A 17,906-nucleotide genomic window follows, 5' to 3' on the forward strand; every position below is an offset into this window, starting at 1 on the left:
GCCTTCTTTCTTTAAAAATTATTTTTTAACGTTTACTCATTTTTGAGAGACAGAGAGAGACAGAGTATGAGCGGGGAAGGGGCAGAGAAGGAGGCAGACACAAAATCTGAAGCAGGCCCCAGGCTCTGAGCTGTCAGCACAGAGCCCGATGAGGGGCTCAAACTCACGAACTGTGAGATCATGACCTGAGCCGAAGTCCGATGCTCAACCGACTGAGCCACCCAGGCGCCCCAGAGCCTTCTTTCTTTAAACGCAAACTTCACCATATGGAAATGGTGCCTTTAAACGTACAATCAGTGTAATTCATTAAGAGCTAACCATTTTCCTTCTTGTGACTTGGTCAGGTGTTCAGAGGACCTAACATGCCTGGAAGGACCAGTCCCTCTTGGCATGGGAATAAGCGCCCAACAAATAAGAAAACAGATAAATTGAATGAAACTACATCAGTGATCAGAAGGAGCAAGCTTAACGATGCTTCTCTGGGAAAGTCTAGAGCCATGGACTAAAATGGACTAAGGTCCTTGGATTTCACAGTTAACGATTAGAGCAGGAAGATCTAGCTGGTTATGGGTATTAAAATTAAACACTTGCAACCCAACTCACATATCCATGCCATAAAGAAATACCAGATTAAGAAGCAGTATTGTATTAATATCATAATCCGTGCATAATACTTTTCATGTTTAAAATAAATATTTTTAAGAAAATATTTAAAGAAAATTAAATTTAAAAATATATCACCTTTTTCCTTTCACTGGAAACCATCGCCAAAATTTAAAAAATTACAAAGCATTTAAATCTTAAGTAGAAATTTTGTTATGATTTGAATTTAAGAGAATGTTTATTGTTGCAGATTTTCAACTCAAGTGTATGGTATCAGATGCACACCACTGCACACCAGGCCTTTCCCCGTAAGGCTTTCCTTGAGTGGCTTTCCCCAGCATGCCTGCTGCAACCTCAGGAGCCATGCTAGAAGGCACTTGCCCATGCAGTGCTCCTCCCCACAGCAAATTCCAAAGGAATGGCCATTATATGTCCAAAGGGCACAGGTGCTTTGCTTCCTTTGAAGGTCAAAAAGCACTTTGGATAAGTCAGTTTTTCTCTTTATAACCACCTTATTTTTGGAAAAAATTTATCAATCTTAAAAAGTACTTTCATAGGAATTAACAGTCAATGCTTAGCTTATAAACATGTGTATAATCATGTTTTTCAACAGGCATACCAGGGTATGCTGTTCTTCAAACACTTACAAATACTGACGACACCTGCTGGCAGAAAATATGTTTTAGTTAGTTGCTTATGGAGAAGTAAGGCCTACAGGGGTTGACTTATCTTTTGCACGGATAATGAAACCAGAAAACTACCCCCTAAATTCACTTTGGTTTCTTTTTCCAACTTTGCCTATCACCATTATCAGGAAATGAAGCTAGGAGGTGCACGTCACTGGACCCTTCTGCTTCAGGATGTATAGAGCATACAAGATATTTCTGATTTAAACTACACACACACACACACACACACACACACTCCTCAATGGTGATACCTGAAAAATATTTACCATTTTCAAAATTGTCCCTCTCCCATCCTTACTGCCATACCAGGATATCCCCCCAAAAGGAAAATAAGTCACATTTTAAAATCTGTATCTGGCTACCATGAAGAAAACTAATATTTGACATTTGGTGATACATGTCTTTCCTCACATTTGTGACATACAGATATATTTATATTCTAAGTATATGAAAAGGTCAAGCAGATGAGTTTTACCTAAGCTTTTTGCCAAACTGCTCAGAAAACATAGGACTAAGGGATGGCAAAAAGGGACTGGTTAGGGTCCACAGCTATTCTCACTATTCTTTCCTTTGATCCATTTCAACTTATTAAACTTGGTTATGATTTGTGTCCTTGAAAAGGAGTTTGAGGGGGCACTAGCTTCACTGCTCTTATATTCATTAAATTATGAAGTTCCTATGGAAAAATCATTATATCTATTCCAAGCCTGAACAACCTGAACTGTATGCTGGTGCTATCTTGTCAAAACTTACATAAAAATTCAAACACCATTAAGGCCATCACACTTCCACAGCTACTAGGAACAAAAACTCTTTGTGAAAATATACAACTGAGCTGGAGTGTGGGGTGGGGGTGGGGGTGAGAAGTTAGTTGTGCTCAGCTTACAGAAAGCTGATTACAACTGAAGACTGTTTGGAGTCTTGTCAGCTTGGAGCAGCTCTTGTTAGAGGCAATGAATCTTTGATGCTGTCCTCCCAAACATACATAATTCAGTGAGCCAAGTGCACACAGCTAAGTAGACCCAAGGGTGGTGGGTAGGTAGAGAACCCTTAAGAATGCTGCGACAAGGTCGGATGCACATCTGTCTCCAGACTTTCCCCAGTCGTGGTTGGGCACAGTGATGATCTCTCAGATACACACATGAGCAGCAGTGATGAGCTGGGTCCCGTGGGTTCCACTATAGCTCAGCCACAGCAAAGCTGTGGTCTAATGGAAGCAACTATATTCCCTAAGAACCTTAAAGACAAAGAAGGATGCTTTCTTTTCCAGTTGAACCCAGCCTTTTGAGCTCTTTGCCAGAGATATAACACACAGAAGTAAATGGCAAGACTAAATACAAGCCAGGAGGACTCCTTCACATCATCCTTAAGGCACTGGAAAGTTCCCTTTCAGAAAGATAATTGTTTCTAGTGTTCCAAGACAGCTTTCCACTGCCCTCAAGGAGTTTAATTCATTTTCGGGCTCCACGTACAAGACACTTAGACTATTCATTTAGCCCCCAGACTTCCAGCTGAATGACCCCAATGGCCACAGATGACAAGCAGAGGTGCCAGGTCCTGTCTTTGCTGCCAAACAACTGTGAGGTCAAGTCTGACAGGTGAGATGGCCCCCAAAGGCCTTCTCTTGCTTCCCAACCCAGGCAAGAGGAAGCCCAAGCTTGAAAGGTAGCTCTTGACTGACATCTGGGCCTAAGGATACAGTAAGAGAAAGTCCCTCTGTTGGGTCTAGACAGAAGACTGACAGTCTGAGAGCCCTGCAGGATGCGAGAGGCAAGGGTGAGGAGGCAGCTAGCTGCTCCCTGGCCAAGAGGAAGGGGGACAGGGATAGGGGAGGAGGCTCATGATGATCCACAGAGAAGGGGCAAAAAGGAGGCAGAGACAGAGTGAGACATGGAGGGAGACAGTGAGTGTGAGAAATGGGGAGAGGGAGGGGGATTCGCAGAAGCAGAGGGAGAGAAAGAAAGAGGAACACACCGAATGAAAGATGCAGGCAGAGAGAGACTGATACAGAGAGGGAGCCGAGGGACTGAGAGATGGAGACAGACAGAGGGACTGCCAGATGGACCCAGAGAGGTCCAGGTGGAGACCCTACCTCGGCGTCCTTGACCGGACTGCTGGCTGGGGGTACCTCCAGGCTGCAGTTCGCCCTCTTGACCGTGAGGTAGAAGGGGTAATCCTTGGCCACCATGGTGGCTGCCGGGCCTGCTCTTTGGGATGTCACCGCTGACCCGAGGCGACTACAAAACTCCCAGGCGAAAGGGGGCCCCAGCTCCACGGTGCCCGGCGGCAGTGGCGGCACGGAGACTGACAGCCGGCTTCTTGCCGGGTGGGACCGACTCGGCTCTCCGGCTGAAAGGGGGCGGAGCCTAGTGCGGGCCCACCCACCTGGGGCGGGGCGGGCACCGCCTCGGCCCCGCCCCCGCGCGTCCTTGGAACGCCCAGGTACCGCCCCGCGGAAACGCCCCAGCGAGGAGAGGGATGATTCTACCGAGGGTCTTTTCCTTCCTCGAGGCGGAGGCCCGAGGCCACCCGTGCAACGACTACCCCTCACTCCGGGAGTGGAAGAGGCGGCGAGTAGAGAGGAGACCCGGTGGAAGGAAAAGCCAGCATTTTAAAAGCCCATATTAAGAAGAGGTAGTATTCCGTCTTGCCTTATTCCCAGCAAGTCTCCACCCCCCACAGTTGTGTGGTTTTTTTTTTAATGAACATCTGAACGTCACTGGAGTGTATAGTCTATAAACAGTAATATGTGCCCACTTTAAGTTATATAGTCAGTTGAGTATTGACAAACGTAAACACTCACGTAACCACTTCCACAATCAGGAAATGTATTTCCACCACTTCCAGAGACTTCCCTTGGGCGCCTTCCTCTGTACCCATTTTTAAATATGAAGAGGCTGATTAGTGGCTGTCAGCCACTCACAAGGGCAGTCTGACAGGGTCTGTTCAAGATGAAGCTCTGCAGCAGGACCCGGTTGGCTATACCATGCCTTACTGGAGAACTACATTGTAAATGTTCAATAGGCAATTCTAAGATCATTTGCTGCAGCCCAGTCTGGAACAGTAAAAAGCAAACAAGCAAAACCCCCAAACTGGAACCACTGTAATATCCATCAACAGGGAATGCTTGAATAAATTCTCCTCCCTATAAAACCCCACTCAGCAGCAGTCAAAAACAAGATGGGTCCAGGGTTGTGGCATGGAGAGATCTCCAGTGTATGTATCACATTCAGTTAAAGAACAATTGCAGAGTAAGCCCAATATTAATACCATTTGTGTTGAAAACACATCTACATAATACCATGTATTTTCTATAGCAAAATGTAGGTAAATACTATTGAAAACCATCCAGAAGGATGCACAGCAAACTTAAAAGTCCCCTTGGGGCTAGGGGAGGCAATCCATGCCAGGTATACACCTGGAATTAAAGGCTGTAAAAGAGACTTTAAATTTATAGCTAATGTTCTTAAATTTTTTACAAGAAAAATATATTTATGTGTTACTTGGGAAATTAATTTTTTAATATTAAAATGATCACTGTCTCAAAAGTTATTTTGTAGACTGCACTGTTGAAATCCCACCCCCTGGCCCCCATCAAAGTCATGACCACTGCAGGTGGTGGTCTAGGGAGCTGATGTCTTTTGTTTTGACTTCTTAGGTGTACAGGAGGTAATGGGAATGGAAATATCTAGACCTTGTTACAGTGTTCTCTGCTTCCAGCTAAGGCCAGAATCCCGTTTCTACTTTCCAGGCAGGAAACCTCATGATACATAGATCTTTCATCCCAGGTACCAAATCCACACACCCTGGCACTAAATTCACCTACTTTCCTGTCCAGCTAGTGTGGACAAACTGCCTTCAGAAAAGAGAGAGTCTGGCCAGTTTTGCTAGCCCCGTTGTTGCCACATGTGTAAAGGAGACTCCTGAATTAGTGGGTTCCGGCTGAGATTGGAGAAAACACATGGATTTTTTTCCCCTCAAATATACATACTCAAGCAGTGGGAAGGAGGTGATCGAAGACGAGGTTTGCAGTGAGAAAGATGCCCATGGACCACTGAGTTTTTCTACCTGTATTCCTGAACACAACTTCATTTCTTAACCCGGGCTGTGCTGATTGGGGAGCTTATGTAAGTGCTCCCTGTGAGCCTGACCAAGCTTGGTGGGGGCATGAAGGGAATGTCATCTCCAAAGGCACCCAACTAACACAGCCCCTGATTAATTCTGCAGCCAAAGGAGGGCCAGGAGAGGCAGTGACATGCCTCACTCAGGGCTACCCTGGCTGAGGATATGAGCTGAAGCACATGCAGCCGCTCCTCATTCCCGTCTTCTTCCTGCTCCTCTGGCCCCTCAGGCCCATCATCTCAACAGGATGATCTGGCCAGCAACAGCCCCTTTGAGGACGAGCTTTGACAAGTTCGCTGGGCCTTATCCTCTAGTTGGGAAGTGCACCTCCAGCACTTGGTGAGAAAGAGTGACCTTAGCAAACTTCGACTGGTCCATTCACTGCGGGATCCTCAGGGCTGGACAGGGAGTCTGGCATACCCTAAGCCCAGTGTAGCAGTACATAAACCCCATGGAAAAGTGGGTACTTTAACCTCAAGTTTAAGTACAACTATCATAGAGCAAAGAATAGTCATACTGGTTGATAGGAAGGCTGCTATATCCACTCTCTCTCATAACAAAAGATTTGGAACAATAAAAATCAATATACATGGCCACAGAACATATGTGTAGCAAACTTCTGTGTTTTCTGCCAGATATGTTAGGCAGAGAGAGAGAGATAGAGATAGAAAGAGATTGCTAATGGCCAGTAATCATTTACATAGTGCTGAAAAAAAAAAAGCATAAGCCCCCAAATGAGAGTGAAAGGAAAGATGGGGACCTGGAGTTCCCTTGGCTTGTCAGATGCTTCTAAGCTTCTCAAAGCATGAATGTCTCACCACCATAAATAGGGCTCTGGTGTTTAAAGACATATATTTTGGGTACAATAAGGTCTGTAAACTGAAGCTGGCAATTTGGGGTATACACAAGCCATGTATGTATGTGGTCCTTGAGACATTTAAAATTTTTTCAAGGGTATTTTTGACTCCATGCAATGTCCACCTTGTGCCCTGACTTCAGAACCTCCCTCGTGTGTGGTGTACTGCTCCAACATTAGCAGCTTTGGGGTTTGGGTATTCTGCCTAGGATTCCAAACAGAGGTGTCTGTGACCAAAGACTTTGTCAGAAAGCAGGCTGCTCTACAGGATGGTTCCTAAGCACACTCCTGAGGCTGGTGTCAGAACTGAGGGAAGCCAGGCCAACTCTGCAGTGCTGCCCAGCTGAGTGGGCCCCAGGAGCCCGGCATTCCCGTGTGTGTGTGTGTGTGTGTGTGTGTGTGTGTGTGTGTGTGTTTATGGGCTTAGGAACAACACTGCCCTAACAGTCAGCTTCACTCAAAGCAGTGGCACAAAGTGCTTTTCAGAACTCGCCTTTAGCACAACCCGTTATAATCCTATAAAACGCTTCACAGCCGGGCAGTGTTCCTTGCTAGCCAGAAGCCTGGAGACTGGAATAAAGAAGCCTGTTCTTCGTTTCCAGGAACAGTGCCAAGAGTGGGGCCTGCATTCTCGCCTGGGCCGAGTGGGGCTTGTTTGTGCTGCCGGTGGAGTGGTGGGCCTCCACACACAAGCCCACCACTGGTTATTAGCTCCTTTCAGAAGAGCAGACAGCCAGGCATGGCTGGGAGACCATCAATCAACTCCTCAAATCTCACTGCTGTGGCGGTGAGCACAACAGGCCAGCTTGAGGCTAAAACTTCAGAAGTTAGTGGTTGTGGAGACCTTCTCAGCCAATGGGACGATGCCTTGTCCTGTTACCATTACACTTAACATCAGAGTTAGTGGGTTCTTTTTCTCCTTAAAGTCTCATTCATTCATTCATTCATTCATTCATCAAATATGAAAGAGTGTTCATTACAGAGCAGGTGCTCAATCAGCTACATTTCTCCCCTTTCTTCTCTTCCTATTCCTGAACCTCTGTGCCAGGGAGGTGTGTAATACACATCTGCTCAAGCAGTATGGTTGACTTTAAAACATGGCCTTTCAACTATAACCTCTGCAGCAAGGTGTGCATTTGCAGAAGGAGCTCAGGTGACAGCAGCCAATCCTCTACAGCCCAGCCTTCAAACACACGCACCTCCATCTGCTCCTTGGCATCTGGAACTATCTCTCCCACCCCTGCTGATCTCACACAGTCGTGTAGGTACATGTTGGATACACATGTGTACCAACACCTCCCCCTTCCCCCCTTCCATTTGGGCAACATTCCCAGCTAATGACTGAGCTCCCTCTCCTCTCTGCCGCTTCAGTCTTGATGAGAGAGGGGAGTCAAAAGTCTGAAAAAGTTCTGGCAGTGAATTCTGAGATCTCAGGACTGTGGTTTCCTGCCAGACGGGTAAAAATGGCACCAACAAAACACTGATAATATCCAAAATCATATCAGTATTATTACTCTCTGCCTGCCTGGGGTTGTGTCCACTGGCTCCAGGCTAGATTTATGAAAATATATCCCTGGATATTCTAAAGCTGGAAGACTTCATTCTTGCATTCACTTAAAGATCTCATTTTGTGAAACAAGTTTGAAAAACCGGTTAAGTGATACAATCTTTTTCTTTCTCCCAAGATAGAGCTAATCCTGTGGATTACCAGCTATAATGCAAAAATAATCAAGACTTTATGTTTTTTTAAAAGGGAATGAATATTTGTCTTGCCCTGATATACCACAGACAGGTACCTTCCTCACCTCTAGTTCATTACAGCGGTGATTCTCACCTGGGGGCAATTTTGTCTCCCCGGTGACATTTGGCAATGTCTGAATACATTTTTTATTGTCATTGGGGTGGGGGTGGGGTCCTAGTGGCATCTAGTAGATAGAGACTCAGGATGCTGGCAGACATCCTATAATGCACAGGACAGCCCCTACAACAAAGAATTTACAGGTTCAAAATGTCAATAATGCTGCTGTTGAGAAAACTTGCATTAAAGAGAGAGTGTAACTGAAATATAGCATCAGGATAATCTGTTGGTTTTGACCTTAAGGATATTCTTGCTTCAGACCTCGACCACAAATGTCAGTTTGGGCATGGTGGAGCAAAGAAAAAATGCTTCAGTGCCAAGTTGCCTCAGAATATTGACATGCCTAGAATCTTTCCCTGTTGCCCAAACCTGACACTTAACAAAATCACGTATTTCATAAAACACAAAAGGACAAGAAAACAAAAGATAGGGGAATAAAGGGTGGGGGACAGAAAACTGTCTTAAACTGCTACTGATATGAAAATGCACTTCAAATGATAAGTGAAAATGAAAGTTTCAATGAAAGATAATACTTGAAGAAGAAATCAGAGAGGAGGAAGAAATGTTTCAAAGTTTGGTCTTTCCCAGGAAAACCTTCACCACCATATTTAATTGTTTTGGGGGGCAGAAACTCAAACTCAGTGATGAAACAAAAATCCCAAGGGATTCAATTTACTGTCTTTTTGTTATATGGTATTTCTGACCACACAGCATGTACGACTGGAAACCTGTCTTCACTCATTTGTAGTAAGAATCCTGACTTTGTCCAATTTGAGCTGATTACTATCAGCAGGCTTGTTTTGCTTAAAGAATTTAAGCCAGTCTTTAGAACACTTTCTGTATGCTACTATAGGGTCTTTGAACTTTATGGGTAGTCTGAATTTGTTTAAGAGTATTTCATATCTTTTGACCAAGAATTCAATAAATTTGTTACACTCCAAAATATTTATTCCCCTCAGACTATAGCTAATGTTATGTGTTATATAGGTTTTCTACACTAACCACTGCATGGAGAAATTGTTGTCTAAAATATGTAAATTCTAGGGGCGCCTGGGTGGCGCAGTCAGTTGAGCGTCCGACTTCAGCCAGGTCATGATCTCGCGGTCCGTGAGTTCGAGCCCCGCGTCAGGCTCTGGGCTGATGGCTCAGAGCCTGGAGCCTGTTTCCGATTCTGTGTCTCCCTCTCTCTCTGCCCCTCCCCCGTTCAGGCTCTGTCTCTCTCTGTCCCAAAAATAAATAAACGTTGAAAAAAAAATTTTTTTAAATATGTAAATTCTAGTTTTGGATAGTAGAACTGTTTTCCATCAACTACAAACTCAGAAATCAAAGTACCATATTTCACCAAACCTAAGATGCCAAAGACTGTAATATGTGCTATTATTTTATGTATTACCAAGAAAGAAAAATGTTGCCAATTAAATTATAACATGTGATCAATTAGAAGATATATCCTAATTCTAAAAAAATTAAAATGTGGGAGAAATGTGTAAAATGTGTATATCAATGATAGCAGTATTCATATCATCTGGCCAGGATTTGAAAAATTATGCATTTATGGAAATGTGACTTCTGGGAATTCAGGGACATTAATGCCAGACACCACCTGTAGTGAAATAAAGTGAGAAGCTTATCAAGTCCATACCTGGGCCCCACTTTGGGTCTACTGAATTGGAATCTTCATCAATGGACTCTAGAAATTTGAATTTTTGATAAACCCTCTCAAAGTGCATCGAATAGCACAGTGGTGTGAGTTAGAATTATCAGCCGGCTCCCAAATAAGCCTGCCCACCTCCCCCATTCCAGGAATATTCTGAACCACAGATTCTCAGGCTGGAGGTGCCCAAGGGTAGTTAGCCCAATGGTTATAACATCAAAATCCTGAGTGGGCATGGAGAGCTGCTTATTTGCTCATCCAGCTATTCAACGTTGGATAGCCTGCATCCGTATGGGTGCATCAGGGATACAATGAAAAATAAACAAGTTCACACTCCGAGTAAACTACCAACTAAGCCACCCACCAGGAGACATGTTCTGGCTCTTAGAACTTGATTTACAATCTGGTATCCAGAGTTTCAATTAAAAACATGCTTATCTTCATGGCCAGGGGACATGACTGCATTTAAGCTTTTAAAAAATTAGCTGTAGCAGTAGAGAATGGGAGGAGGGCAGTTGGCTTGAGATGTTTACTTGAAAAAGACCTGGGGCAGGAGAGAGGGGGGTACAGGGAGGAGAGTAGTGTGTGTAGAAGACCTTAATTAGAGAATGAGTTCAGTGAGCAGAAGCAGACCTGGGGACTCCTGGCAAGCTTGTTTGTGTCTCACTCATGTGGTACGAGCAGAAGTCGTCTGGTGCGTGTTAGAGAGCAGCCCATTAGCTAACATGTTCCTTATGCCGTGGGCGTCTGACAACACTATAGGTGGGACAGAGGGTGCAGGTTCACTGGGTTCTTTGGTTAAGTGGGAGGTGAGTTCTGCTATGTTTGAATTTTTCCATATGACATTCAAAACCAAGTTCAGCAATTCAAGTCTCACATGCCCACTATTCTGACTGACTGACTTCTTGGCAACAGAAGGCTGAACAAAAGTACAGGCTTCTAGTTCACCAACTTTTACTGCTGCATGATCACTTAGTTCTTTGGCATCACAAGAACAACCACCAAATGGCTTCCTGGATAATTCCTCTCATCCAAGGATATCCTAGATTCCTAGGTTGGGGAGCCCTTGTTCTGTGCTCCCCAGCACTGAAGACCTCTTTCCTCAACACTCACCCAGCTCCTAATGACCAATTCCTCCACCACCTGACAGTGAGCTACAGGGGCACAGGGACCGTTATCTATCTCTCTCACTGTAGTGGCTCAGCTCCTTCTAGCATGTGTCAGCATGATCCATATTTGTTAAAATGAAAACTAAATTGAAATAGGGCTAATCAAAGAAGCTGTCACGGAATAGGTGAATCCAGAGAAGAATTTTTGCAATAAGGAACATAGCATATATCAAGTTTCTGTGATGGGACCAAGAAATCATATGCAGAGCACCAAAATGGGCTGTTAAAAATTTTTTTGAGAAGTAGACATGGGTAGACATTTTTCTTGAGGAATCCAAAACTCACTGAGACCACTTTGAGAGATGGTTCCTGCAGTATAAGCTCTGAGGCTGTCCTGGATGTTACTGAGAGCTTTCAGTTCCCTCCGGTTTTTTACACATACCTGGCAATTTACACTAATTCCTGAACAAGGTAGACTTGCCAGGGGGACTGAAACTGGTGGCAAAGGATGTCAAATAGTCCATTTTCAGGGGTACCTTGTAACATGCTCATCTGTCCTTTTCTTGCCCCCCAGAGGCATTTTCTTCCTTTTCCTTCTGTACATTTGTGATTCCAGGTTAAACTGTGTTTTTTTATTCAACTTGCCATGCCCATATCTAGTGTTGTTTATATTGAGACTTTGTTCTCTTGAGTTGGGCCTTGAGGGGCTGACTTTGGAGGGGGAGGGGAGGTTTTTGCCTGGTGTTTCTGCAAGATTAACCATGGTGTTAAAGTTCCCAGGCTGATGTGAAATTATGGCTCAAGGACTTTTTTATCCAAAGATGCCAATGGGAGAAGAAGGAAATTTCTTCGCCAGCTGCTCTAACAAGGGAGGGTATTGCTCTTCCCCTCTGGGCGTCCTAACCTGGAGTCTTACAAGAGATGCCTTGAGAGCCCATTCTAGTTTTGACACGGTACATGGGAAACAAAATTCATCTGTTCGGGAGTGGGAGGAAGGGAGGGAGGAAGGTAAGAGAGAATTAAAATTGTAAAGCCAACATCACGTGGCTTCCTCCTTGAACTTTAATAACCCAGTGCTGTCTGCAGGCCCAGAAAAACCAAATGCAATGGGTAAATTCAAGGGTTGCTCTGGTGCCAGGAAAGTGCAATAAGACATAACTTTTACAAGGTAAGCAATGAATAAATGCCCTGCAGGAGCAAAACAGCTTTTAACATCTCTGAAGTTGGCAGCCAAGTGCTTGAAATATTGGTCCAGTGCATCCAAAATGCACAACAGATAGGACCACCTTATTTAAGATGAAGTCATACTCCAGGAGAAATACTAGCTGGATAGGCTGGGTTTTTATGATTGACGGTAGGATGGGAATTCGATCAGTATTTTCCTTGCCACAGCAAGACCCATTTTTGGGCACGTTAGAGATATGCCACATGTTGGGCAAATTTTCTAGAATTTTGTAAAGGGAAACATTTCTGCAGACTACCTTGGTTTCTGAAAGAGCCATCTTTCTGTCTGGGTCAGAGAGGGATCTTATTCTGTCCCTTATGCTGTTATCGAGAAGATCTGAAACTCCAAGTCTTCATTTGGGTTCTGCTATCATAAAATGAGGTTCGGGGTGTCTCATTACGCTTTATCCCCAGAAGTGTTAAAGGAAGTGCCTGTCACCAACTCAAAAATAAAAATGAAAATGATGCTGGCAGGGCTCAAAAACCAAAGGGATCAGCATTTTGCTTCAGTTTCCTGTTCATAAAACTTTATAAAAACAACCCACCCATTAAAGAAAAAAAAACCCACAACAATAGCTCATTATTCTTAAACGCTTGCCTCATGCCACTCTGAAATTAGGTGCCATCACGTTTCCTGAGTTATGGGCTCCAAACACCACATCCCTTTCCTCCCTTCCTCGTCCCCACCCCACCTGGCATCACTCCTGAATTTAGACACTTCAGTTTACGAGCTCAGCAGAAAGAGGCCAGCACTCTCCCTCCTACCTGTCCAGAGGAGGCCAAGCATCTGTACCAGCTGGAAGCAGGAGTCATGGAGCCTTCCAAATTAATTTCCATTCCCTAAAGAAACTTTTAATATGGAAGGTGCAAAGTTACAAAGTGAGGGGAAAAAAATACGTACAGACTGCTCCAGTAAACTGAAAAATAATTACACATGCATTACCTTGTGACATTAATTTTTGAAGAATAAGAGATTCCCCTTCTACCCTGGCTCTACAATACAACTTTATGGAATTCTGAACACCCCATTCTTCAGTTCCTGGTAGAATAGGAAAATACAAGCTCTAGAATAAGAAGCCTAGAGGCAAGTACCAAGTTTTCCACTTGCTAACTCTATGACTTTGTACAACTTATTTGCCATGCCAAACCTCTGTGCCATCAACTGCAAAATGAGGCTATGAGACTTTCAAGGCTTTTATGAGATAAAATATATGAATAGTTTCATGAGATAATACATATGTCAGCATTCTAGGCACAAAATAAGCACATAATCCATATTGTTATTAACCTTCCTCCTCTCTTTTTTCTCAATGAATCAGAGAGGAAAAGATGGGATTTGGGGATATTTTCTACTTTTATTGCTTCCAAAGGGGTTAATGATTCTTTCCTCTAAATCCATGATTTCAAGTATTGATTTAACCATGGAGCATATATAAAAGCAGTGACACAGTGAAGAGCGAACTGACCTAAATTTGAAGATGTGGGATCCAATTCTGGTTCTACCTCTAAATTTGCTGTGTGACCTTGAATAAGTCAAGTAAACTCAGTGAGGCCCAGTTTCTTGAACTAAAAAATAAGGTGATTTAAACACAGATGCTTATCTTCTGTGGTTCTATAAAACAGCAAAGACCAAAGTGTCTATGAAATACTGCCTCAATTTTATGTTGTTTTATTTCAGGAAAGAAAATAAAACTGATATTATCTTGTACTGATGAAACCATCCTTATCTAAAATCAGCAGGCTTGCTGTAGTCAGCCCAGAATGGTAATATTTTATATGGGTTCATCAGAAAATTCAGCTTGGGGCGCCTGGGTGGCTCAGTCAGTTAAGTGTCTGACTTCGGCTCAGGTCATGATCTCAGGGTTCATGGGTTTGAGCCCTACATCAGGCTCTGTACTGACAGCTTGGAGCCTGCTTCAGATTCTGTGTCTCCCTCTCTCCCTCTCTGCCCCTCCCCTACTCGCATCTCTCTCTCGCATCTCTCTCTCTCTCTCTCTCTCTCTCTCTCTCTCTCTCTCTCTCTCTCTCTCAAAGATAAACATTAAAGGAAAAAAGCTTTCTTGGGGCACCTGCGTGGCTCAGTCAGTTAAGCATCTGACTCTTGGTTTCAGCTCAGGTCATGATCTCATGGTTTCGTGGGTTCGAGCCCTATATCAGGCTCTGTGCTGGCAGCATGGAGCCTGCTTGGGATTCTCTGTCTCCCTTTCTCTTTGCCCCTCCCCTGCTCATGCTCATGCTCATGCTCTGTCTCTCAAAAATAGATTTAAAAAATAAAAAGAAAATTAAGCTTGGCATCCTCATTTGCCAGGAAATGCATCGAAGAATAAAGGTTCTTTCAATACCAAATGGTCAAGAAAGCAAAGTTTAAACCGAGGTAAGATCAACTATGAGCAAACAAAACAAAAGAAAAACCCTGAAAGGGAAATGGAGCTACCTTATAAACGGGATGGAACAGGCCTGAAATATACCACTGCTACTTAAAAATAGGTACTGGGCTGTATGGTGCCTGTGTTATCTGTACAGCAACATTCGGTTCCTACTGTGTCCTCTTCCTACAGGCCTGTTATGACTAGGAGAGCTGTCTGTTCCTTCAGTGACCAAGTCTTGCTGCCTCGTGGATTTTCCCCAGTCATAACTTCCTTTCTGCTCCTCGGGTAGGCTGCTGACATCCAAGTGGAAGGACCACAGCCAGTTCTGTTCTGGATGCAACACACAGATGGCTGCTGGCATGTGGTGCGGAGTACCAGGAGCTTCAAGGCTGAGGGCTCTGTGTACCGCAGGCCAAGCTTCTGATGCAAAATATTGACATTGATGTCACCCATTTACAAAGATCAAAACCAAAGGGAAAGCTACATTGCAGCAACTTCTAAACAATGCCCTCTAAATAAGTGGAACCAGATGTACTCAGTAAATCATAAGCTTCATTAGTCTTTAACATCAGTGTCTCCCACTTAACTGTAAGCTCCATAAGGTCAAAAATCATGACTCTTTTGTTCAGGGTTCTAGCCCCAGTGCTGAAAGATGCCTGCCAAGTGCCAGGAACCCAACAAATGATGACCTTAGCTAATGTGCGCTGAGAGTTTGCTCTCTGCCAGGCACTGTTTCTTGATGCTACATGACATATCTCAGGTGATCCTCACAAGAATTCGATGAGGTGGGTCCTTCTATGAAGGGAGTTCAACTTGCCCAAAGTCACAGAGCTGGTAAGTGGCAGAGCTGGGGTTCAAATGCAAGTACCTTGCTTCCAGAACCTTCAGTTCCAATCATGAAGTGGAACATTAATTATTTGCAGGTCATTTGCAACTTATTTGTCCTGGTACCAGAGACTATGATGATGAGGGCCAAGGATTCAAGTCTATATAATATGATTAAAAGAATATCAAACAAGAGTTAGGAAACCTAGGTTCAAATCTTAGCCCTGGACTCCTACACTGACTTTGGTCAAGTCCTATGACTTCTTGGCTCACTAGTTTCCCCTCCTGGTAAAAGAAAGAAAGAAGGTGAATGGCCACTCAGACCCTGACAATTGTAAATCCCAAGTGCTAAAGTCACCACAGACATAATCTCACAGCCAGACAACTGCAGGTCACACAAGTGTGCCTCTCCACCTTCCAGTCTTCAACATCTTCAACTGTTGGAACAATCAAACAAGTTACTCAATCTTTCAGAGCCTCAGAGCCTTCATCTGCAATTAGGACATAATAGCACCAACTTCAAAGGGTGGAGGTAAAGATTAGAGAGAATCCAGGTAAGAGGCTAACACATAGTAGTAATTTTATAAACAGTAGCTAGGTTTATTATGGTCCCAAAGAGAGCTGGGAGGCAAGTCTGGAAGAGGAAAGAATCTCCTTAAAGCCCGGGAACCAACCAACCAGCCAGTTGAAAACACATAATTCAAACAAAGCTGTTTAAATAATTTCTAAGAGGAGAGTACACGTTTGCCACATCCACAGCTCAAAATTTCCACATTGCATTCTCTTTCCAAAAAATGGAGTAACACAGACAGATGTCAGTTAACTTCCGACAGAACAAAAAGGAACCACTGTGATCTGGTGAGTTCACATGTGAGTGCTAAAATACTAGAAAATAATTTGCTTTACACCAGACTGTGACAAGGATGTGACATGTATCATCTTACAGAGTCCTCACAACCTGCTGAAGAGGGTACTTTCTCTGTTTTATAGATGATGGTATAGAGGTTCAGAAAGGCTAAGTAACTTGCTCAAGGTCACACAGCTACTAAATATCCACACCAGAACTTAGTCTTCTCAGGACACTAGTGGTCTTCACCCCACAGCTGCATCCCCTCCCCAAGGATGGACTGTTGTTGGCTTCAGTGTGCCGTTAGGCCATAGAGCAGCAATCCTTGTCCCCAGCATGGACAGGTGGCTTTATAGGCAGCACACGTGTGCAGGCTTAAGAAACCTTTCAGTCCCTGTTCACCCACAGACTCACAGCAGCTGCGGACAAATTATTTGACTTTCCTGGGTCCCGTTTTGATCAAACCGAATGTAATGGATTAGAGTTTTTCAATCCAAGTCTCTTGGAACATTGACCGCTTACATTTTATACCTAGGGAGTTAGGGCAAAGGAGCCCAGACATGAGTGGTGCTCTGTCTGATTTCCTGGGTGGGGGAAGGAGTGGAATACATCTGTCAGCAAACCAGAACTGGGTGGCTCCACAGTTTCCTTTCATCGTGAAGATAATGAAATTCTACTGAATGTTACGTGATAGGGAAAGAGAAAGGGGAAGAGAGAGACTTTCAGGAATCAGGGGGGCTGGGGTGGCAGGAGGTTCATTTGAAACTGTTTACATAGTAACCACAATGAGCATACTTAGGTCTTAAGCTTACTCAGGGCGCTTTGGAGGTGGGGAGCTACTGGAGGTAATGGGAGGGAAGCTACATCCTTCCTCTTGAACCGACCACCATGGCACACAGCAGGCACTCAGTAGACGCTGGCAGAATTGAATTCAAATGAACACAGACTTGGATCAAACTGATAGAAGTTGAGCTGCTGCAGATGAAGGACTGCGTCAAAAAATGCTAACAATTTCTTTCCCTTGTTCCTAGCCACCCACTCCACCGTAAGCCAGTTTCAATCTCAAGATCAGTTCTTGTCCGTGTGAATGAGCGCACCTCTTCCCGCGGGATAACTGCAGGGGAGCCCTCCCTCTGCCTCTATCCCACGTTCTTGGAACCTGAACAAAGGTGAGCTGTCTGGGAGCGAAAAAATTCTTCTTGTTTTCATTTGTGTCCTTGCCCAGGGCAGTGACAAATACTGTTTCATAAGTTTCCAACTTACTTTAGAGCTCAAAGTGCTTTCACAAGAAAGACAAGAGAGGAAAGAAGGGAAGAGAATTTAAAATAAAAAAAATATATATATATATATAATTATATATATATTTATATATAATTTATACATATTAAGATATTTATATATAATTATATATATTTATATATAATTTTTACATATAATATATATTTATATATATAACTTATATATTGATATATTTATATTTATATAATTTTATTCAAGTAGCAGAGTCTTTTCTTCCCAGGAAAGGTGACAGTGTGCTACAGTCAGACCTAGAGATACCTGGAGATACTCTGGAGATACCAGGAGTAGCTGGTAACTCAAGGAGTTCCTTTTGTACATTTATTCTAAAAACAAAATTTCAGAGTAAGCTCAGGTCTTCTGATTTCCAGCTGATGTTTCTCCCATGAAATCAAGTTGCCTCACGAGCCATGTTCCCATGCCACAAAAAAGGCTGGCACGTAATAGGTGCTCT

General features: G+C 43.7%; 1 protein-coding gene across 11 annotated transcripts in view; it reads right to left on the bottom strand.

The window, feature by feature from the left end:
• The window catches only part of ARHGEF3 (Rho guanine nucleotide exchange factor 3), a 310,006-nt gene that overhangs the window by 68,399 nt on the left and 223,701 nt on the right, over positions 1–17,906 (bottom strand). The window contains exon 1 of one of the 11 annotated variants that reach the window (XM_003982357.6): positions 3,385–3,634. The exons of the other annotated variants lie outside the window; for them this stretch is intronic. Coding sequence (XP_003982406.2) covers positions 3,385–3,480 — 96 coding nt within the window. The 5' untranslated portion in view covers positions 3,481–3,634. Of the gene's footprint in view, positions 1–3,384; positions 3,635–17,906 lie in introns of those variants that run through there. 11 annotated transcript variants of the gene reach the window in all.

The sequence above is a fragment of the Felis catus genome, chromosome A2, assembly GCF_018350175.1.
Source record: "Felis catus isolate Fca126 chromosome A2, F.catus_Fca126_mat1.0, whole genome shotgun sequence".
In the NCBI taxonomy this organism is placed as follows: domain Eukaryota; kingdom Metazoa; phylum Chordata; class Mammalia; order Carnivora; family Felidae; genus Felis; species Felis catus.